A 25519-nucleotide genomic window follows, 5' to 3' on the forward strand; every position below is an offset into this window, starting at 1 on the left:
GGTTCTGTGAAAGACTTATTCAAGTTCTGTTACTATATCATTGTAGGCTAGTTGCTTGACAAAACTGAAATAAAAACAGAACTTGAAAAAATCTTTCCCAGAACTTGAAAATGAACGTTGAAATTTGATGAATTGTTCAAATTCTCCGAAACAACCCGTCCTAAATCTGAAAATAACCCAATGTCGGAGTAATTTCACAATACAACTCCTCTTAGAATTCCGCATCCTCGTTTAGAAAGCCTAGATAATATAAGTGCAAGTTCCCTACAATCGAAAACAGAGCACGAAGTTATCCCTCAAATCCCGTAATGAAGTTTGCTCTTCCATCATCAGCCAATAGGAAAGCCTAAACAGCCTGTGTCGCCAGATATGAAGATGAATTTAACAATCCAACTTGGTGTAAACTTTGCGTACAAGCTTCTAATGTCGTAAGCGAAACCAATGAAGAGCGTTCATTTTGTTACCGAGGTGTTGTTGTAATTTGAATAGAAAGCCGTCACCAAACCAACATTTTTTGCTAAACCAGGTCTGTATCAGGTAAAGGACTAATAAATAACACAAAATGATTTTAATTTTCTCATTTTAACTTTTTGGATTCTGTACTATATATTTTATATTGAACCAAAGCAGGAAACGTACACATATTTACTAATCATATCCCCTGATCAAATTAATACTGTATATGTATACTGTAAGTATTAGTTTGTTACCCTGATGGTGTTTGAGCTAAAGAAAACTGTTCGGTCAATAAATTAATAAAAAATCGTGGTTTTAAACAAAATAATTTTATTATGCATTTATATTTACATAAGAAATATATCTTATAACTAAATATATAATTAATATACAGTATGACCGGGAAAGAATCCTGGAGCAATTGGTATCGTATATATACAATTACTATATTATATGGTTAGTAGCATTTCTCAAAATATTAATATGGAAGCTTATGAAACTGCTTACTGCAGTTAAAAGCCAATGAATCCACCTAGATTTCGTTGTTTATTCCATATTTTTAGGTTCTATATATTTGGCACATTACAGCAAGTGATCGCTCAAAACTTTTTGCAAACTTGAAATAATGTTCCAAAAATCGCCAAAGTGAATACCAAATATAGAAAGATTCATAAAGATGTGACAAAAATTTGTTAAATTTTTTTCAGCTGGTCTAAATGAAGTAAATTTTTTGTATAAAATTTATTTTATTCATTGACAGTATGTATTTTAATTAAGTAACTTTTTAGAAATTATTGTACATACTAAAAAGAAATTAACAAAATTGGTTAAAATTTTTGGCAATTGATAAATATCAATTATAATATAGACATGTTGTATTTGGTGACCAGATAACTCATCAAAATGACAATTCAACAAACCAATAAAAAGTGTTATAAAGTTGTGAAAAGTGATGAAACAAAAACTAGGTTAAATAGTTACATATTATTATGTAATACTTTTAAAGGTGTGTTGAATTGTCATTTTGAGGAGTTATCATGGAACCGTTGTATTTAATGAGAGCCTTACCATAGACAATCAAATTAATAGACGAGGGAATCGGGGAAAGAGGAACAAAACAAATTGCGCAGAGTGTCAGAACGTCCACTTACGGTGATTTGTCAATAAACGAATCTAATATACAGGCAACTCGCATTGTAATATCACCTTTCGGTCCTCGAAAATAATACTGCTTACAAATTACTAATATTTTTTACAAACACTTCGGCAATGCACTACGTAGTGTAATATTTTAAATCGAGCCGCTATCAATAAAACCCCTTACGTAGATGGCGATAAGGTTTAAATTCCCGCTTAACACCATCCGCCTGTTTTGATTTATGCAAGAAAAAAACATGGCCAAAAAGTGCCTTTTATTTTATTTTGTGGATGTTCAGGCATAAATACTTAATTTTTTCCCGATCATTTTATAAATAACTTAATTTGCCACATTATACAATAAAATCATAATCGAAAATGGGTTCGTAAGTAGGAGAATTTGAACTTTAAAGCAGTTTTCATAGGCCTTATACATTATTTTTTTCTGGGCTTATAAAAAGACTTATCTAAAAAAATACTCGATTATTTCAAAGTCCGAGATGTATTTTACTCGCAGTATTTAATTAAGGCATCTGAAACATTTCTAGGTGACCAAATTTTCAAACTAAAAACAGATGATTTTGAATTACTACGTAGTGCATCGCCTTAACTACATATCCCAAATCAGGTAAAGAAAAGTTCAGGCTTGTGTTAAATTTAATATTTTGTTACACTATTTAGTTAGACACTTTTACAAAACTCTAAATAGTATAAAAAAAAGTCGCTATCCGAGTCTGTCTGTTTGTGCGCTTAGTTCTTCTAAACTACGCAACGGATTTTGATATGATTTTCACTATCATTTAGAGAATTTCTTCCGAAAGGTTTACATGTATAATAAATGCATATTATATTTATAGAAAGTAGAAAAAAGTCGATGTTTTATAATCAAGTCGAAAAAATATATTTTCAGGCACTACATTGCTAACGCTGGCTAAACCTTATGAGATACATCAAAATAATGTACTACGGAATTGTATATCTTAAAAAGGCCTATAGAAAAGTCAGGGGTGGTATATGTCTATCTCTAAGGAGAACCCCAGCAACACCGGGTACACGTCAGATAGTGTGTTATAATTTAACCACCGCATTAAATTTTAGCCTGGCTATGCCAAGCGATTCGTTTAAGAACGAATGTTCAGATCTTGTGCAGATAAGTCCAACAGTGGACAGTGCTGCAAACCTTTGCCTTTCTTTAGCAAACTTTACTTTTCTGCCAATGGTTTTGGCTATTCCAATGTACGAAGCATCCTCTTGGTGCCCAAAAAAAGGTCACGCAGTTTGACTGATTTTGGCTCGTAGAAATGATATTTCATATTAGGGCAAGTTTATTAATTTGAAAGTCTATGGGCCTTATTAGTTGTAATCGCAAGGCGAATCAAAAATGGACTGTAAAATTAATTGTGAAGTTGACACAACGATGGTTAGAGATGGTGAACAGGAGGGAGTAAGGAAGGAATCCGACTTACCCCTTTGGTGTTCGTCAACGATGTTGCTGGTTGGTTTCACTCACAGGAGATGATTTATTGCACACGCAACTTCCACAACATCTGGGTTGGGTAAGAAACACACTGAGGGAACCGAATATGTTCACGGCACAGTATTCTACCCCGAGTTGATATCAATAAAAGCACTGATCATAAAGAGATGTTCATCACACCGGCTTCATTAATAAACTGATTTGACAGTTAAGTTTATTGTTGTAAATGTCACACAAACGTGGGTATTGTCGGATAATGACAGGTACTTGTAGGTAATAGGATGGGAAAATATCAAGGACAATTTTAAAGGAAGATTGTTGCGTCAACATTAGTAAACGTGTTTTTTTTATTTTACACAACTTATAAACAACCTTTGTAAATGGTAAAAAAATTAGTAAATGGTTGTTTCTCAGATACGTAAAATTTAAAACACATTAGTAATGGGGATATGTTTGAAGAAATTTATGTAAGAATGAGTTTATGATGAATGTAAGTAAGTCTAAAGTAATGGTGTTTGAAAGAGAGAGTACGAAAACAGTGTGCAATATAGTTGTTGCTGAGGAATACTTGGAGCAGGTGGATGAGTTTGTGTATTTAGGAAGTATGTTCTAGAGAGATGGGAAGGCTGACAGAGATATTAAAACAAGGGGAAATGCAGGTAACTCCATTCATGGAGGACTGAACGCAGTTGGCGCTAACAAAAAATTGTCCAAAGAAGCGAAGTTAGCAGTCCAAAATGGAGTGATGGTACCTACCCTGATGTATGGAAGTGAGGCATGGAACTGGCAGAGAAAGGATTAAAGTAGACTGAATGCTGTTGAAGTGAGATCCCTGAGGCGTAGGTGTGGTAAAACCATGTATGATCGTGTGAGAATTGTAGAGATTCGCAAAGAATGCAAGGCTGATGTAAGCGTAATGAATAAGATTAAGAAAGGGAAGCTTATATGGTTTGGGCATGTAGAGCGAATGAGCGAAGAAAGGAGTAAGGAGAATATATGACGCAAATGCGAATGGTAACAGATCGCGGACGCCCGAGAAAAACATGGCACGGTCAAATGAATCAGATACTCGAGTCGGGCCATGAGTCAGAATAATAGAAGAGTATGTACGAGACGATGTATGAATGTGAATGAGGCAAGAAGTGTGTGCCAAGACCGAGTTGTTTGGCAGTCCATCCTCTCTATTTACCCCCGCAGAGAAACGGCGTGATGGTTAGTTAGTTAGTTAGTTAGTTGGGGATATGTGTATTGTATTTAAATTATAAAAATATTTTTGTATAGCTACATTTTGTGAAAAATCACCTCAAGGGCATGGTACAAATACGTTTTTTTCCAAGGCCCTACCTCACTTCTAATAGACAATATAATACAAAGGTATTTATTAATATTTAATCAGTCTGTAGAAATGTTACGCACAATTTACGTATATTATAAAACAGTCATATATAATTTATTTTTTTAAAGAAACACAAACATTTCCGGGTTCTTACAGTGTTTGAGTTCCCCTTACTACTATATCATTATATGATATTTCATTAAATTCAGTGAGTTTTTAACATACTATGGAGATGGTAATTGAAATTAACTTAGGTTAAAAGATAGGTTATGTTATGTCAGGTGACCTTAGGTTACGTTAGGGCAGGAGTCGGCAGACCGCGGCTCTTTTCACATGCATTTGCGGTTCTTCAACTCCAGATTCACCTCCACTCCGCAATGTCTTTAGAAGAACATGATACATAACCGCCAAACAAACTAAAACTGTACGCAGTAGAATGAACATTTTCTATTTGCATACACTGGTACTAATAAGTTTACAAATCTGTTTACTTAATATTTTGCCATTTCCACTAGAAAGTTTGCCATACCCTGGGTTAGGTTAACATTAGGTTCGGGATGATTTCCAGAAACTGTTAAAGACCGCGGCAGTGTTAATTGATATCTCTGCCGGCTATGTCACGGTGTGGCGTAAAGGACTCCATGTTACAGCACCATCAAGAATACCAAAACATTACAACTTATTATCCATAAAGGCAATATAAAAACCCTCAATGATGGTATTGCCCAAGGATCAGCGCTGGTCCCATCGCTTTTTAATTATATCTACACCTGAGACCTTACTCACACAGAGATGATATCTCTGTCACAGCACAAGCCAAAAACCTTAAAATAGCAGAAGGGACCCTTAATTCTGACCTAAATCCAAATGGGTTGAAAACAATTACAACAGCTTTTCATCTTATGCTGCGTACACATTTGCGATCCGAAGCGAAGGAACAAAGCAACCACGTTCGTTTTATTCCTTTACCATAAATCACGATTCGGTTCGTACATGCATATGCAGGGGCGGCTCTGAGACAAACGGCGCCTGGCGCAAGTAAAACCCCAAGAGCATCAGGTTTCAGGTTATTAGGTTTTGAGAATAATCCGACGTAGCTCAGTGGTCCAGAGCGCCTGACCGTACATCAGAAGGTGAGGGTTCAATTCCCATCGGCGGCATTTATTTTTATTCAGGAGATATTTTCAATTTATACGGGTATTTCAGGCTTAATTTATTAAAACATTTAAATATTTTTGCCAGAATTTTACAAAATAATTATTTTTGCAAAAATCAAAATAGGAGGCCGGTGTTAACGGGATATTAATATTATCACCATCTGCGTAAAGAGTGCGTGATTTCACACGATTACGAATATTACGCGATGAGTTAGAGATCGTCTCAACAGTAACGTCTACAGTCAGACTCTCAAACATTGTCAATTTTATCTCCATTTTGCTATTTTACGATGAGTTTTGCATTTTTCACAATTTTTCCATTTGTGTTCGAACTTGGCACGAGTTTTCCCAGTTCGGCCGAATCGGTTGCGTCCGTTCTGCTTCTGTCTTCGGCACCGTTGTCTTCGGGTTGGTTGAGGTGGGAACTGAAGGTGGTTGCGACCAAGATGGCGTGCACCAGGGCTGCCAACACGCCCAACACAGCGAAACATTGGAACGACAACCGGGCGCCCAAATACTTGTAGAGAATTCCACCAAGAAGGGAACCCAACGCGAAACCTAGAACAGATCATTTTTAAAGATTATATATTATACATTAATTGATTAATTATAAGAGTTAAGTTAACACATTCTTTGCGGAAAATGAGAAAACTCGTCATACGCCTTTTTACAGTAAGACGCGGGAGACGAGTTTACTCGTTTTGTTGCGCAAAGCGGTAAGGAGCGGGAAACTTGTAAACAAGGGGTTCTAAATGGGTGCGGGGTCATGTGTTTTCTATTGTCGGCGGTACCCGATCTATCTACCTGTCAATACAATGAGTTTGAAACACAACAAAAAAATAAAATCATTGTCGCGTATGTTCCGCTCACAAACTACGCAGTGAAACGCGGTACATGTGTAAGTTTTGCAATGTGCCCCTGCATAAAGGAAAGTGTTTAGAAAGCTATCACACATTGAAGCACTATTAGGTTATAGTTTTTTTTTATATGTATTAAAAATTTCTAAATAATCTTGTAATTTTGTATGAATAAATTTCGATATGTTATATCGATTGTGAAATACTGTTTTTTCTATGATTCCCAAGAAAGTAGTCAGTTTTTGTTCATAAAAAAGGGAATTACACATACATTGCTAAGTAAATAAATAGAGACATCTTTTTTAAAGTAAAACACTGAAAGTTTCATCGAAAAATATCAAATAGATCATAAGATATGAATATTTTGTGGAAAGTCTAATTTTGGAGCTAAAATTTAAAAAAACACCCGCGCTTAACCCGCAATTTGGCGGTAAAATGACCGACCATATAGTGTTAAGTTAAGTTAGGTTACTTCTTCGATAATTGCAAATAAATAACTTTGTTTATACCATTATTTAATCAAAAATAATTGACATGTTTCCAAAGCAATTGTTTCTTAGTCAGAATAAATCTGTTTATCTTGACGAAAAAACCAGTGGTTTTAAAACATGTCGATCCTTTTATTTAAAATTGAGTTAGGTTAGATTAGTTAGGTTAAGTCAAATTATGTTAGGTTAGGTAAGGTTATGTTAGGTTAAGTCATGTTAGTTAGGTTAAGGTTAGGTTAGGTTGTTTATTACCTAGGCCGTCGTCCATGCCCGCCACAATGCCCTGCAGCGTGGCAGAGAGCCCGGGCGGAGCTACGGCGGCCGCATACCCCACGATGGTGGAATAACACAGCGCGTACGTAGGACCCTGCATCACTAGCTGGAAATACACCAATACACATAACTCACTTGATACATACTATTCATGCCTGTATCCATCCTTGTTCTTAACAGGAATGCTCGATTTCAATACATTAGAAGCCCGCAGGAAAATATTTGTAGGCAAACACTTTTTGAAGTTAATCTCTGGTACAATACACAATCTGCCTATGTTGAAAGAGGTTAACTAACAATTATACTCGAGGGAGATCCCATGCACTCTTATATGCTCCGAAAGCGAGGACTTCTGCCTATCAGAACGCGCCAATAAACAGAGCGACTCAACTGCTTAACGATTCTGCATTAGCCATCGACATTTTCAATGTCACCTACAGACAATTCAGTAACTATCGCATAACACATGTCACTAAATAGTAAAACTGCCTCTGTAAACTTTTTAATTTGTAATCTTCTCCATGATATATTGGTGTATAACCGTTTTATGGAGAACATGAAAATAAATAAAGAAATATATCAATTGTACATATCAACTAGAAGACTTACAACATCATTTCTTATTAAATACTCTAAAAATACACACATTGGAAGACAGGCGTAAAATAAACGACTTAACTTTTTAATTCAAAATTCTAAACTCTAAATTCGACTGTTGCAAACTTCTACAACTCATTAACTTACAAATACCTACAATAACAACACGAAAATATACACTATTCCACTGCAACACACATAAGCGCAATTACATTGCGAATTCCCCAATACAACGGTTTCACACTATGGGAAATCAATACTTAGGTGATGTCGATATATTTAATATTAACTTTGCAAATTTTGTGGATTACGTAAAAGATTTATTTCAACACTATTCCTAAATGGAAGTTGTATTTTTGTAAACTAGTCAAATCGCTGTATTTTTTAATTTATGTTCTTGTTTTTTTTTTATTTTTGTTTCTTGCATATATTATTTTTTTTGTTAATTTAATTTTTATTATTTCTTTCTCATGTTTCAAAATTGTCTGTCATCAAAATTGTACCACCTACATGTAAAAGCCCTCTGGGCGTTAAATAAATAAATAAATCAAAAAAGTATTTTTCATTATTGACTGAGCGCCTATCTGTAAATTTTTATGTATGTCCCGTTTCCATTTCAAGGTGGTGGCCATTTTAATGGTTCAGTAAAAATTCTTTTTTTAAATATGAAATCGTCTTTCCTTTTCGCTTTTTTCAATATTATGGTACCTACGTATCAGTAGAATTGTCATTGAGATAGTGATGTATTAAGAAGGTAGGTATTTAATCTACTTACCTACTTACAAGTCTCATGATTTCAAAAGAAATTTTGGTTTTGACTAATTAAATTAGATACATATTTTTTTGGAGGCTAGTTTTACTGTTTACCGAAAATCAGCGCCCTTGTGGTGATTTTAACAAAAATGGCACTATAAAAATTATCAAATTCTTATTGTTACAATAATGTACGGTTTGGTACCTCGATGGCGAGTATCTGCCAGGGGTTGGTGATGAGCGAGATGAGGAAGAGGCGCAGGCCGTAGCAGCCCAGACAGAAGGTGAGCGTGTGTCCGAAGCCAAAGCGCTTGAGGATCTTGCCGGAGATGGCGAAGAAGAGCAGCTCCCCGCCGAAGGACTGCGCGGCCACCGTCAGCCCCTCCAGCAGCTTGATGTTGCCCATCTGCTGCGTCTCCGTCGCCAACTCTTCCAGAAACCTGCATTCAAAAAACAACTTACTTCTTACAGCTAACCATAGACAACCTAATTGATAGACCAGCCCAGCAGGGATGGAGGGGGCGTGACCATCTCCCTTTCTGTGATTGGTCAACAAATGAATCTGACAGTATACAGACAACTCGGAATGTAATATCACCATTGGGTCCTCAAAAATGAAATATGCTCACGAATTACTAGTCCGTTTTACAATGGTATGCAAATTGTGGGCTGTGTAAATATTTTAACTACAAATCCCGAATAAGGAAAAGGAAAGTTCAGGCTTATATCCAAAATCGAATATTTTGTTACACTATTTAGTTAGACAATTTATTAAAATGAAGAGTTTCCGTTCCTGTGAGCACTAAGGTATCTCCCGTTTCACCTGATTCCTTTGAGTTTGTTTCCACGTTCAGTGAGGGTCACTGTTGTTCCACCTATGGATATCCTGGAGGATCCTACCGAGGTGGCCGCATCTCTCCTCTCCACTCCCCCTAGGTTCCCAAAGGCCTCCCCATCGATGTTAGTGTTTTAAGTTCCACCAATGTGGCCGCATCTCTCCTCTACACTCCCCCTAGGTCCCCAAAGCCCCCCCCATCAAAGTTAGCTTGGTTCTTGTTTGAATGATCAATTTTTTGGCCCCACGAGTATCAAGGAAAATAAATGGTCAGATATAAACACTTCACGATGCGACCTTGTATCTCAGAGGCACCGTTGGTGACACTGTTTGTTTTTCATTGTGTAGCCTGAGCACGGCAGTTCGCTTGGGATGGTTGTGTTACCAAGCCCTGAGCGATCGGTCCGCCACACTCCCTACGTGAAGGAGGCAGGTTTAGCACTCACCAGAACATGTAGTAGATGATGAAGCTGTCAAACATGCCGGCGATGACGGCAAACAGCAGGAAGACAAGGATGCGCGGCCGCGTGAGCAGGACAGACAGAGTCCCACCAGCTCCCTCGGGGCGGGACATGGAGGGAAGCTGAAACACGCATCGTTCAACCAATGAATAATTTGACCTACTTTACAGCAGAGGACAGTCGGGCGTCAGCCAGTTTTCAGAACCGTCTATCTGTCCTCATGTCAAGATTCTGGTGTTTTTTAAATAAACCTACTGTTAATAGTTCTGTAGAAGTAACAGGAGATCTTGCATCCGAAAATGCACATTTCTGATTTTCTGTTATTCAGTAAATCAATACCGAAATTTCCTCTGAATTCATAAGATTTGTAAGTAGGTAATTATAATACACACTTTTTATTCCAAGTAAGGAACTGTACAATTCGTCCAAAGAAACGTAACTTTCTCAATGACAATTCTTTTTACAAACTTTCTTCAGGCAGATAGGTACCATAATATTTTAACAAAATGCGGATAAGAAAGTCCAAATAAAGACGATGATTTCACATTTGTAAAAATAATGCTTTCTGAACCATTAAAATGGCCGCCACATCACCGATGAAATGCAAAACAGTATATGTGTGATGTTTGGTAATAAGTTGGGTTTTCAAGCGATATATGGCACCAGTCATAAAGCTTACTTCAGAGTCAGACAGATGTCGCTAGAGTGTAGCAATTGCCTGTGGGATATTATTGACAGGCAACAAGCTTCTAGAAACAGAGAATTACCAACCCTCGGGTAATGAACAGTGTAGCTAAATCCAGACTTATTTATTGTTATGTAAATAAACGCAATTATAGTAAAAGAACCTTTTACTTTTCACAAGAGTTTCCAACACTAAATCTGCAAGTAAGCAGAGATATAACATTTGGAAATGAAAATTTTGGTTAGTTGAGAAGATTAGAAACATACTTTTTTGGATGCAAAGTCTACTGTTCACAGTACTAGTATATTCAGTGGAAGGAAAGCATGCGTCACCTGCAGCTTCCGACAGAAGAAGAGGTCCACCAAGGTGAAGACGATGGTGAGCACGAAGGCGGGGGTGAAGTCCTTGAGGCTGGAGCCCCCGCTGGCCCAGTCCACCAGCCAGCCAGCGGCCAGCGCGGTCAGGCCGTACCCCGCAGTGCCCCAGGCCCTCTGCCGTCCGTACTGCATGCTGCGCTCAGTACCTGTACGCACCCACACAAACGGTGTGAATTCAATTCAATGGCGATAATAAACCTGCACTTAGGGACGACATACACGGTGACCGGATAAATCATCACATTGATAATTCATCACATCTTTAAAAAGTTATATAAAGTCATGGAAAGTGATGAAACAAAAACTTTACTAACTGGGTTAAGTAGGTTAGGTTAGGTTAGGTTAAAAAAAAAAATTTCATTGTTTCTAATGATTTTATATTACTTTTTAAAAGTGTGTTAGATTGTCACTGTGTTGAGTTATCATGGAACCGACATACACATAGGGATGACGTACATTTAGGGACGACATACACTTAGGGAAGACATACACTTAGGGACGACGTACACTTAGGGACGGCATACACTTAGGGACGACATACACTTAGGGAAGACATACACTTAGGGACGACGTACACTTAGGGACGGCATACACTTAGGGACGACATACACTTAGGGAAGACATACACTTAGGGACGACGTACACTTAGGGACGGCATACACTTAGGGACGACATACACTTAGGGAAGACATACACTTAGGGACGACGTACACTTAGGGACGACATACACTTAGGGAAGACATACACTTAGGGACGACGTACACTTAGGGACGGCATACACTTAGGGACGACATACACTTATGGAAGACATACACTTAGGGACGACGTACACTTAGGGACGGCATACACTTAGGGACGACATACACTTAGGGAAGACATACACTTAGGGACGACGTACACTTAGGGACGGCATACACTTAGGGACGACATACACTTAGGAAAGACATACACTTAGGGACGACGTACACTTAGGGACGGCATACACTTAGGGACGACATACACTTAGGGAAGACATACACTTAGGGACGACGTACACTTAGGGACGGCATACACTTAGGGACGACATACACTTAGGGAAGACATACACTTAGGGACGACGTACACTTAGGGACGACATACACTTAGGGAAGACATACACTTAGGGAAGACATACACTTAGGGACGACGTACACTTAGGGACGACATACACTTAGGGAAGACATACACTTAGGGACGGCATACACTTAGGGACGACATACACTTATGGAAGACATACACTTAGGGACGACGTACACTTAGGGACGGCATACACTTAGGGACGACATACACTTAGGGAAGACATACACTTAGGGACGACGTACACTTAGGGACGACATACACTTAGGGAAGACATACACTTAGGGACGACGTACACTTAGGGACGGCATACACTTAGGGACGACATACACTTAGGGAAGACATACACTTAGGGAAGACATACACTTAGGGAAGACATACACTTAGGGACGACGTACACTTAGGGACGACATACACTTAGGGAAGACATACACTTAGGGACGACGTACACTTAGGGACGGCATACACTTAGGGACGACATACACTTAGGGAAGACATACACTTAGGGACGACGTACACTTAGGGACGACATACACTTAGGGAAGACATACACTTAGGGATGACGTACACTTAGGGACGGCATACACTTAGGGACGACATACACTTAGAGAAGACATACACTTAGGGACGACGTACACTTAGGGACGACATACACTTAGGGAAGACATACACTTAGGGACGACGTACACTTAGGGACAACATACACTTAGGGACGACATACACTTAGGGACGACATACACTTAGGTAAGACATACACTTAGGGACGACGTACACTTGGGGACGACATACACTTAGGGACGACATACACTTGGGGAAGACATACACTTGGGGACGACATACACTTAGGGACGACATACACTTGGGGACGACATACACTTAGGGACGACATACACTTGGGGACGACATACACTTAATTCGAAAAATCACACAAACTCATCATTAAACTTGTGTTATAATGTAACGGAAGCAGAGAAGGAAGTGAAAAGTATGCAGAAGTAAGCAGTGAGGTCTGTTACATCACTGGTACTTTGCATAATACTTATAACTTACTAGAGGACCAATGATTAGCTATTGCTAATGCCTTTATCGGGCGCCTCATACATCTTGCACCATTCACTACTGTATACCACAATGTTACTGTTAAAAACTACATTACATAGACTGCATATCTCATTACGGTACAGAGATTTTGCATTTAGTATTCCTCGGGCATCCCCGACTTCTTATACCATTTAAACCACTCTCTAAACACATCTGGCACTAATAAGAACAAACTTTGAAATTTTCATCGATATTGGTCGACAAATTTTGGAGTTTTGCGAGCACAAACAAACGCGAGCTGAATTTTTATACATATATATATATAGAATAGTAGGAATCATTTAGGGAACTGCAATTGTTTAAATTATTCTAAATGGCAAGAATAAGATTATTTTTCATTATTTCTAATAAAATATGTAATTTTTTTTATTCGTTACCAATAATTATTTTTCGTTAGTTCAATGTTTGGATGAAAAATGTTTAATTTCAAAATTTTTATATTTTAAAAATTATATGTTTATTTTTAATAATAAAATTTGAAAACTTATTTTATCACATTTACCCGAGATTAAAGAAGAGTTGTTTCAGAGAATTTGAACAATTCACCAAATTTCATTGTGAATTATCAAGGACTATGAAAGTTCTATTCAAATTCTATTATTTTTTTTATTTCTGTGAAGCAACTGGCCCATGTTGATAGACTAATAGAACTTCAATAGAACTTTCACAGAACTTGGAAATCAACTCTGAAATAAGATGAATTGTTCATATTCTCTGAAACAACCCGTCCTTAGTTTCTGTCAATATTGACATGCTAACAAACTGCAAAATTAGTTCAGCAGAGTTTGATAATAATTTTACTTTATTCGAGAACAGCACCAAAGAGTCCCAACTGCTCCCAGTGAGCCAGTGAGACTATGGCATCCCCAATTGAGGTATGTTGCGAGGCTGAAGGTAATGGAGAAGGTAAGGAGATAGGGGAGAGGAAGGTATGGGAGTAACTGGCTATTCAGATCTGGTTACCAAACATGGCTAAAGCCATTTCAAAGCAATGTTTCATTTCTGAAGACTATCACACAGATATCATCATCACACGCACTAATTTCAGTTGTGGGTCTGTCTGTAATGATTGTAAACAGGTTCAATGAACTCGGATTTGTTTTGAATTCAAGCGATATTTTCAAAATCGAAACTGATTGCGTCAAAAATTCAGACAAGCGATCTACCTATAGTATAATGATTTAAGGCGATGCCATACGTAGTAATGCAAAATCATGTGTTTTTGGTTTGAAAATTTGGTCGCCGAGAAATGTTTCAGATGCTTTAATTAAATACTGCGAGTAGAATACATCTTGGCCTTTGAAATAATTGAGCATTTTTTAGACAAGTCTTTTTATAAGCCCAGAAAAAATAATGTAAAGGTCTATGAAAACTGCTTTAAAGTTCAAAATCTCCTACTTACGAACCTATTTTCGGTTATGATTTTATTGTATAATGTGGCAAATTAAGTTATTTGTAAAATGATCGAAAAAAAATTAAATATTTATGCCTGAACATCCACAAAATAAAATAAAAGGCACTTTTTGGCCATGTTTTTTTCTAGCATAAATCAAAACAGGCGGATGGTGTTAAGCAGGAACTTAAACCTTATCGCCATCTACGTAAGGGCTGTTATTGATAGCGGCTTAACTCTAACAAGCGATAAGGTACATACGTACAAAATAATATTTTTTAACAAAAAATTATTTTAATTATTCTGTGTTTGAAATGTATAAGTATTTCTTTTGTTTATAATATCCCGTAATTTTTCACCAGTCTGCGCTGGTATATAATAATTATGATATCTGCGCCTTTATCGTCAATGCGGCAAAGTGAGATTACACTGCCTGTAGCGCTATAAAGTGACATTACAAATCGACAGTGTGTACTGACACAAGATAAGATTGGAGACCAATCTTATCTAGATAAGTCCTTTTATAAAATTTTATTATTTATCCTTTTATTATTTTAGAACATGACTTAAAACTATAAACGTATATTACAATTAATACATGGTGTCTAGAAACTAGCGGTACAAGCGGGAAACTGGAGAATCTGGTTCCATGATAACCCCTCAAAATGACAATTCAACAACCTGATATAAAGTCATTAAAAGTGATGAAACAAAAACTACGTTAAATAGTTACCTATGTAATGTAACCTGACCTGACCTAACCTGACCTGACCTGACCTGACCTGACCTGACCTAACCTAACCTAACCTGACCTGACCTGACCTGACCTAACCTAACCTAACCTAACCTAACCTAACCTAACCTAACCTAACCTAACCTAACCTAACCTAACCTAACCTAACCTAACCTAACCTAACCTAACCTAACCTAACCTAACCTAACCTAACCTAACCTAACCTAACCTAACCTAACCTAACCTAACCTAACCTAACCTAACCTAACCTAACCTATTTATAGGTGTGTTTAATTGTCATTTTGATGAGTTATCCGGTCACCGGAGAATCTATTTGACATTTTGAGTCTGTTCTACGGGTATTTTAATGGTGCCTGCTCTAAGGAGTTAGCAATATTGATCTTCGGTGTACGTGCGTGAAACATGACATACACGAGCGGAACATGCGCTCACAGTTGATGTTGGCATCGTGGGAACAGGCCGTTTCTTCGGCTCGCATGTGGAACATCCTCCTCCTGCATATAATCCAGGCCTCTTCAAGACACGCTTTAATAAAGCCCTCCGTGTAGCCCCTATCTTTATCCGCCTCACAACGCTGCCCAACCGGGTGGCGACATAGCTCCCCTGTCTTTACATTGTACAGTCAGGGGCGCTCTTGTGAGGAGTCACATAAAAAAAAAATTTAAAGAAATCAATTTTTTGGTATGATGCTTTTTGACTTGTGCTTTCGTTTTGTTGGTATTTTTTAAGTCAAACTTGAGAAAAATCGGTTGCTACGAGAGCTTACTGTCAACTGTCAACTGTCAGATTGTTGTCTTTTAAAACGTGTCAAAGTTTAGACCCGGTTTCAATGGATTTTTAATCCTTTCGTTAGCGGAAAAAAGGATTTTTTTTGAAAAAAACATAATTTTTTTAGAATGATGAAGAATCACCAATTTTACGTTTGTATAAATGTGAATTAATTAAGCAATGTGTGAGCAAGTGAGTCAGTTAAAATAAAAATAATGTAAGGTACTTACCCAATACATCGAAGCAAACTGCGTCCCCAATGCAGTTGGCAACATTGAACGCAACAGTACCAACGCACATTAAAATCACAAAACCCCAAAAAGTCACTGAAGCATATAAATAGTATTCCTCTGGTACTTGTTCTATTGTAGAATTATCAACATCACTTGAATCGGTCAAATTACTTCCACTTAAACTAAAATCCACATTTTTTAATAAGGCACACGAAAAAACTGAGCAATCACTTTTAAAAACACACCGATCTACAGAATTATCTTCGTCTATGGTGTCAAGTTTTTGTCTATTCTCTTTTTCTATGGAATCGATTTGATTCTGTTTCGAATTGGTGGCATTTCTTTTTGAGTTATATGTGTCCATTTTAAAAATATCACAGCCATTTTTGGTGTTCGGTGAATCTTTGTAGAAAAATTCAGTCAAGGTATTATTAGTTAATGTATAATTTTGTCTTTTAATAAATATATTCAATTTTGATTGTGGTTCTTCTACTGTTTTGTTTAGTTTTGGGTTGCAAAACCACCCACATGAAGCTGGTATTAGGTTGTTGTGGAGTTCTTGTTCACAAGGTTCGTCCTGTTGAAAAAAAAAACATTTTAGAAACATATACTCCCCAACCTTGCTCTTCCCCGTCTCTTTCCTCTCACCACTACCCAAGGCCAGCCCCATAATAATGATAATAATAATATTGGACAATTTGTATAGCACCGCTTTTGTGAGATATCACATCAGGGGCGCTTTACAGTTGATGCAGGTATGACTAAAATATAAATATTACAAAAATAAAGTGAAGTTAAGTTAAGTAAAATGAAGAACAGGAATAGGTGAGACTCTGCAGCAAGAATCCTAGGTGGTGAAGAAACTGGACACAATATCCTCACATAGATAACAGACCTTGGCAGCACGGCTGTGACGTTCGACGAAGATAGAAAATTGAGACTCTGCAGCAAGAATCCTATGTGGCGAAGAAACGGGACCAGCTGCTGCAGCGACAGAGTCCACCGCGTCCACCAACAGTGCCAGAACGAGGTTCGTCATCTGTCCAGGTATGTGTCTGCTGCTAATAAAACGCTGACACAATATCCTCACATAAATAACAGACCTTGGCAGCACGGCTGTGACGTTTGACGAAGATAGAAAATGGAGACTCTGCAGCAAGAATCCTAAGTGAAGAAACTGGACCAGCTGCTGCAGCGAGAGAGTCCACCGCGTCCACCAACAGTGCCACCACGAGGTTCGTCATCCGTCCAGGTATGTGTCTGCTGCTAATAAAACGCTGACACAATATCCTCACATAAATAACAGACCTTGGCAGCACGGCTGTGACGTTTGACGAAGATAGAAAATGGAGACTCTGCAGCAAGAATCCTAGGTGAAGAAACTGGACCAGCTGCTGCAGCGAGAGAGTCCACCGCGTCCACCAACAGTGCCAGAACGAGGTTCGTCATCTGTCCAGGTATGTGTCTGCTGCTAATAAAGCGCTGACACAATATCCTCACATAGATACAAGACCTTGGCAGCACCGCTGTGACGTTCGACGGGTGTGCAATTGGAGTAGTCCGTTCCAGACGCCGAATTGTCAATGCGCCGATAATACCTCACCAAATATTATTGATTACGGTGATCTCCTACCTACGCGTCCACTGGGTTTTGACAAGGGGTGCCAGATATTTACTTGCGCCAGACGCCGTTTGGTCAGGGCCAGACCTGCCGCTATCTTCTGCCTCACAAAATACCCCGATTGGGATTTCATTATGAAAATAGCTGAAGTCCCGGCATTGTCCAGGCTTCCTCGAAATCAGACTCAAACAATGACCTACAAGACAGTACAATAAGATACAGTTAAGGATATTTTTCGTTATTACATAGATTTAGTACCTATTACGTATGTCCATAAAATATCATTATGTAATTTCGCCTGAAATTGTTCTGAAAACTAATAATTTTAATTTTAATCAATAAATTTAAGTTTAAATTTATGTATGAGTATGTAATAGTTATAAAAGGAAGAAAGTGTATGGGAAGAAAAAAATAAATTGAAATCAAGAATTATAAGATGCTCACGAATTGTAATCGACTGTTAATACATAGAAGTTTTGAAAAAAGAAAAAAAGTGTTTTTGAAATATGTCACGCTAAGAAATTAAATAAGTTAGTTTTGCATGTTAGAAAGGAATCATGAAGGAATTTTGAAGGTCAAGTGTGCAAAATTTCATCAAACTCGGATTAAAACTGTAGATTTGTATGAAAATCATATCCACGCCACCCCCCGGGGTCCACCTGCCTTTCGGCCACCAGAGACAATCTTCTTTAAATAAATAAATTCAACCGTTAGGGCCTTACTAATAAACGTATTTCAAAATTTACACAACTGATAAACATGCCTTAATGCAGGGGTTCAAAACCCCGTGCTCGCGGGCGCCATGGTGCGATTCGTATGTGCCCGCTACTATTCGTATGTTTGCGATATTGTATGTATGAGTGGTTCCTTTGCTGACAGTACTTGTCGCAAATTGTCTGGCGGCGTGCCAGACAGCACTCTTCACGCTAGCCTGGAACGGAGAGTTCTATTTGCACATCACTCCTTGTACACGCAGAAAACCCGAAGTGAACGAACGCCACGAACTGAGCCGATGAACGCCAAAGGCGCCAAAACACATGGTACATCACTCAGCCAGCTCTGTCTGTCAGTGAAAGCAATAAGAAAGGCCCCGACAGCCAAACTGACAGTAGTCACGTGCTCGTACCGTCCCGATCGGTTCGGCGATCATCGGCTCACTTCGGGTTTTCGGCGTGTACAAGGAGTGATGAGCAAATAGCATTCCCCGCCTGGAACCGCGTTGTTGTCATTTTGATTGCGATTGCTGCCCTGAGTTTGTCGATTAAAAATAGGTGATGCCCGCCACCCTACTGATATTTACTAGAGTACAAAAAAAGTTTGCCGATAGAAGTTAGGCGAGATATGCTATACCTTGACATTGCAATATTCCGACAGTGGAATAACATTGATCCATCTTGGCCCCCCGTCCTGTTCCCCACTCTGCCTGGGGAAGTCCAGGATGGCAGCGGGAGGCCCCGGGGGGGCTGGGGGGGTTGGCAGAAAGTACAGACAGCAGTAGGAACCACTCATCAGAATGATGAGGCACATAAAGATCAGCTTCCTTTGTTTCTGGAATCAACACACATTTAGCTATTCATTGATAAAGAAATTGAAAGAATTAATGCAGGGTAAGTAAATAATTAATTTATTTATTTATTCATTCATTTTCGGGAAATCGACAGTTTACATTTAATGAGTTTGTACATAAGTATTATATAGTAAAATAAAACCAATTATGGATTTCCTCCTTGTGACTTTACCTCTACTGAGACAGCATAATATGGAATAAGTAAATTAAATTTGTGAGAAATGAATATGAATTAAAAAATTTATACAAAACAAAAGATTATATAAAACGAAAAATTTACAAAACAATACATTTATAGCCATGGAGAGAGGTTGTAGATATAACTTAAATCATAATAGAGATGTATTATTCACAAACCATCAGAGAAATATTCTTTTATGTACCTCTTGTATTTGGTAAGTTCGCAACTGAAAATATCAACCTTGGATAATAAGCTATTGTAATTATTGCGTAGTCTGTTCAGGCAAGAATTCTGCTTAGAGTTCGTTTTGCTTTGATCCACCCTGAACAGGACACAAGAGCGTGTTGAACGCGCAGGTACATTGAATGGAATCTTGTTTAGCAACTCTGGGCATTGAATATTATTGTTAACTACTTTATACAGGAATAGTGCATCCTTATGATACCTCCGTACACTCAGTGAATCAATTTTAAAGTATGAAGCTGCCTCTGAATAATTATTAAATCTTACAAATGACTTGTAACAAAGATATATTAGGAATTTGTTTTGAATTGCTTCGATTTTGTTTATGTGGATTTTGTATAATGGAGACCAAACAACTGATGCAACCTCCAAATGACTTATTAATGGCGTTCGTGAGGTGAATCTATATTGAAGTTCTATATTGCATTTTGGTTCGCATTTCTTTTGTTCGCTACGAGAAGCTAGGCCGAGTGTATTCTTGATAGGTAGGGGATGGAAGTTGCAGGTGCTACAACAGTCTGACATGACTGACGACATGTTTAAAGTATCAATTAAGTGAGTGATAACAACCTCGAGTTCGCATGGTATAGAGGTGAAGCATTGTTACTAGAACAGATGTTTAGAACATATATGTCAAAGATACTTTCGTACATAGTATTTGATCTTAAATATTGCGCGTCTTGCGAGTCTTAAGTACTACGTACGAAAGTATTACGCGTCTTGCGCTTGTCGTATACGCAAGACGTGCAACAGATACTAAGTACGAAAGTATCTTCGATATATTTGTTCCAACCATCTGTTCTAGTATATAAGCTTCACCTCTTCTCAGTACACTTTCTCGCTTACTCCCCCACATGAGAAGAGTGTTCCCCTAACCCAACTAACTAACCACCACGCCGTTTCCCCGCAGGGGTTTGTGAAGAGGACGGACCGCCAAACAACTCGGTCTTGGCACACACTTCTTGCCTCATTCACATTCATACATCGTCTCGTCCATACTCTTCTATTATTCTGACTCTTGACATGGCGCAACTCGAGTATCTGATTCATTTGACCGTGCTATGTTTTCCTCGGGCGTCCCCGACTTCTGCTACCATTTACCTTTGCATTGTATATTCTCCTTACACTCCTTTCTTCGCTCATTCGCTCTACATGCCCAAACCATATCAGCGTCCCTTTCCTGATCTTACTCATTACGCTTACATCAGCCTTGCACTCTTTGCAGATCTCCACATGTTTACACCCGTAACCCAACCCCAACCCACGTAACCCCCAACACCCGTTAACTAAACTAAACGCATCAGAGGACATGAAATAAAATGTGGGGAATTATTTCTTTCGAAATTCCATGGCTTGAATAAGTATTTATTCTCACTTGTACTAGTTTTTCCAAGTATCAAGACGAGCTAATACAACTCACCTCTCGTATGGCCGTAGTCTCAGAGATATTTGAATCTTCGTGTAACGGATACTCGCGAATCCCTGTGGAAGAAAGGCCTTATTTAACAGTGAAACGGGAAAGGTGAACTAACCTGGAAGTAATCCACGATGTATCCCGTGGCTGGTTTGGCAAGCGCCCACAGGATGGGTAACACGGCGGTCACGCCGCCCATCACAGCGGGGGACACGCCCAGCTGCCGTCCAAACACATTCATCTGGGGCAGTAACGGCCCCAGCGCTAGAACATGCCAGAACAATCCACAACATTTACTAAATATTAACGTTCAATCAGTACATAATACATCCAAAAATCTTTTAGTAACAAATTAACTGTTCAAATGTATTGCAATCTCTAAATAGTATAAAACAAATTTGCTATCCGCGTCTGTCTGTTTGTGCGCTTAGTTTTTCTAAACTACGCAACAGTTTTGATAGGGTTTTCACTATCATTTAGAGAATTTCTTCCCGAAGGTTTACATATATAATACATTATTATTATTATAATTATGTGCAGAGCAGGCAGCATTCTGCTGATGCGCTCATATCTGATTTGACAACAAGTTTGCCAGTAATTGAGTTGTTTTAGGTTTGAACTAAGTCCTTTCTTCTCTCCAAATGTGAATCCAATAGAGCTTTGAATTGATTTATATTTGTTGCATCGTTGACATGTTGTGGGAGTTTGTTCCAAGCATCCACTACTCTATTTGCAAGGAAGTGTTTTCTAGGATTAGATGCAAAAGGCGTTTTGGTAATAGTGTCCACGGAGATTTATATTTTTATTAGTAGTGAAGATTTGTTGGATGCTAGGGCAACTGTAATGTCCAGATTAAAGTCTCGATCAAGTCACCCCTTTCTCTTCTTTCTTGTAAGGTTGGTAATCTTAGTTCCTTGAGTCTATCTTGGTATCGTAGATCTTTCAGAGCTCTTGGTATTTTGTCTCTGTACTCTCTCTAACAGATTTATATCCTTTGCGAAGGACTCCATATTTGGAAAGCATATTCTAGGAGAGGTCGCACATATGTTTTATATATTTTTAACATCATGTCCGGTGTTAGGTCAAGGAAAGTTTTCCTGATTAGATATGTTAGTGAATTTGCTCTTTTCACAATTCCATCAATGTATATTATATTTATAGAAAGTAGAGAAAAGTTAATGTTTTATAATCAAGTTGATAAAATATTTTTTCGGGCACTACATTGCTAACGCTGGGTAAACCTTATAAGATACATCAAAATAATGTACTACGGATTTGTAAATCTTAAAAAGAAATACAGGGAAGTCCGGGATGGTACATGTATATCTCCTAAGAATAATCCCCAACAACGCCGGGTACACGTCAGCTAGTATAACACATTTCAAGCGAGCAAAAAGAAAGGGTTCGAGAAAATAGGTTTTGATTTGAAACAGCTAAATCTTTGAAAATAATACATTTATTTTAATTTTTTTGTTTTAACCTTTCCCTTACTGTGCTAAAAAAAATCCACGCGTTGCGGTGCTGTGTAGTCAAAATAAGTGATTTAATATCGGAAAAAATATGAATATTCATAGCTAATCGCTTATGTTTGTTATATTTTATATCAAAAGTGATAACAATTGTAATTTAATTGCTGAAAACATGAAAAACCATTGGCAGATGCTAAAAAAACGTGCAAGGAGTATATTATATCTAACGAAAGCCCGCGACCGACTGACGGCCGGCTGGCACAACAAGCACTGGATGGGCCCTGGACGCACACACACAGCTATGCGGTCGTAGGTATCGATGGTCTTCTGGACGTGTAGATTTCTCATGTTCCAGCATAGCGAACTAAAGCGGGACATCAATAACGTGTAATTTCCTCGCAAACTCTTCGCATAGCAGTGTCACACGGTTGATTGTATTGGTGTATTTGTTCCCGATTTTTAACAAAAATCGCTGATTTTTAATTGAATTTGAAAACTATGTAAAATATTATTTTTTAATTCAGTGTATAAATGTATAACGGAGGAATACCTAAAATCTGAACCCAGAATTTATTATATTTATAGAGTTATTAAAGTTATTAGAAGCAATGTGTAGTAAATACACACCACAGATGAGGAAAGGTTAATAGTACTCACCACACCCCAACTATAATATTACTATCTGAAATTTAAGCCTACTTTTGTAATATTACTGGATAGTTAGTGGTGGGCCATTTACTGATGTTTTATTTGTAAAAAAAGTACAAACAAAAAACTTACGCATCTCCAGTGCGATAACTGTAAGGATGTATTACCTGTTCTACAGGTTAAATATAGTTTCCTTTTGATAAAATGATAAAATTACACAAAATACAAGAATTAGAAGATGTGGAAGACTTGGTTCAGATTTTTAAATACATACAAATATAGTTGGGACACGCACGAAGAGATTGATAAAATAAATAGGACTGTAAGCATCGGTTTTTTTCACCTAAGACAACTCAAGTCTGTCCGAATAAATCTGCTTACAGAAGCAACAAAACTACTTATCAACTCTTACGTAGTCTCACCTCTCGATTACTGCAACAGCATTTATGCCTTCCAAAAATTTGCATATTTCAAAACACCTTCATAACTTTCACTGGCTCAAGTGCCCTGAAAGAATCCAGTACAAATTGTGCTGGATGGTGTTTAAATCCATCAATGAAATGGCCCCACCCTACATCTCTGAACTATGCGTCCAGGAAAACACTGGTCTGAGGCAGTCAACTCTTAGATCAGCAACATCATCAGCTGTAGGCAGACTGATAGAACCTAAGCGCAAGCCAAATACTAAGTTTGGTGATCGCGCTTTCGGAGTATCTGGGCCGAAGGCTTGGAATAAACTCCCTCCGGAACTAAGATCCATAACAAGTCCAACAGAATTCAGGTCTAAACTAAAAACTTACCTTTTTAAGCTGTCATACCCTTAAATTAAATATACTATTCCTGAGAGAAAGTCCAATTATATCCAATTATCCAATTATGTCCTAAATCCTGTATCTAAAAATTAGTTAATGTTAATTAAGTGTTAATCTCAAGTGACCTACCAGGTAAGTATGGTACTGTATATTATCTCCATATATAGTTATTAATAACATAGATCATTGTAGAAATGTATTATATATTTTTACAGCGCCCTTGAGGTGATTTTGCACAAAAACGGCGCTATACAAATCATCCAAATATTATTATTATAAAATTATTGAACAGCAATGCCTTTTACGCCATTCAATTAGGCCGGTGTAAAACATAGAACTACCCTTCCCATAGAAAGTGTATTAATAAAACGGCATATCGCTCGCCATACATTGCCATTGGTAGCTAGTGTATGGCGAGCGATATGCTGAAATGCAGGCTAATTTGCTTGAGGATGTATATTTATACTATAATACATCTATTTTTACTACGCTGTGAAACAGTTTTGACTTTTTGAATGCATTGTAATCAACAACGAGTTTTAGCTCAATCGTACATCGGGAAGTGAGTTAATTTCCGCTTCCAAGATATGCATTAACTCATCATCGAAACAAAAGTAATTTCTGTGACATCAATGCTAATGAATGAACCTAATGACAACGAAGACAGAGTTGTGTGGCGGTCCATCCTCTCTGCCTACCCCTGCAGTAAAAGGGACTGATGCTTAGTTAGTTAGATAAAATAAATAATATGAAATTACCTGCGAAGAAAAAGAAGTAATGTGCCTTTACAGGTAACAGGTCTTTCGTTATTCGCTCCATCGTGTTGCCACTTTATTTAAATCACTTTAAACTTAATTAATTATTACTTTTACTGGTCCACTATTAAAAAATCACTTTCTAATTAGGACAATTGTTCAATGAACCACTAATTCGAACTGACATTACAAAAGTACTCTATTCTAAAAGTTAGTTCTGACAGAAACACTAACTTTGCAAAATCCAAAATAAACACCACTTCATTTAATTTCTAATATAATCTGACATTACAAAAGTATTCCATTCTATGTTTTAATTCTGACAGAGTCATTTCAAAGAAAGAACTCTATACTTTTGAGATGCTTTTTAAATACATATATTTTAAGATAATTACGTCATGAAATATCGTTTTTGGTTTCATTTTGTCAAATTCTACAGAAATAGTTGACCATATCGAGATTGTATTTACATTGAACTGTCAAAACTAATGTCATAATAATAAATTCAAAGAGAAATTTTCCATTGCAGTTTTTTTTATATATATTATGCTAAATGACAGTTGCATTGTAACATAG

The 25519-nt window shown here is 37.7% G+C and overlaps 1 protein-coding gene across 1 annotated transcript; it reads right to left on the bottom strand.

Annotated features, from left to right (window-relative positions):
• Positions 1 to 3492: 3492 nt before the first annotated feature.
• LOC149414155 (major facilitator superfamily domain-containing protein 6) lies at positions 3493 to 25248 on the bottom strand. Its single transcript, XM_089643703.1, has 9 exons — positions 24947 to 25248; positions 21378 to 21523; positions 19205 to 19402; positions 16231 to 16810; positions 10845 to 11035; positions 9813 to 9949; positions 8737 to 8971; positions 7161 to 7287; positions 3493 to 6121 (listed from the first exon to the last, which is right to left on the bottom strand). Exons 1-9 carry the CDS (start codon positions 25005 to 25007, stop codon positions 5844 to 5846), a joined length of 1953 nt encoding a protein of 650 aa, XP_089499829.1. The 5' UTR covers positions 25008 to 25248; the 3' UTR covers positions 3493 to 5843.
• Between the last annotated feature and the right edge of the window lie 271 nt (positions 25249 to 25519).

The sequence above is a fragment of the Hesperophylax consimilis genome, chromosome 20, assembly GCF_061612785.1.
Source record: "Hesperophylax consimilis isolate HC1 chromosome 20, BYU_Hcon_1.0, whole genome shotgun sequence".
NCBI classification, from domain to species: Eukaryota; Metazoa; Arthropoda; class Insecta; order Trichoptera; family Limnephilidae; genus Hesperophylax; species Hesperophylax consimilis.

Coding starts and splice junctions, on each gene's coding strand:
- LOC149414155 (XM_089643703.1), bottom strand. CDS start 25,007: ATGGAGCGAATAACGAAAGACCTGTTACCTGTAAAGGCACATTACTTC. Junction 21,524..24,946: donor TTACTTCTTTTTCTTCGCAG/GTAATTTCATAT, acceptor GGCATGTTCTAG/CGCTGGGGCCGTTACTGCCC. Junction 8,972..9,812: donor ATCATCTACTACATGTTCTG/GTGAGTGCTAAA, acceptor TTTTGAATGCAG/GTTTCTGGAAGAGTTGGCGA.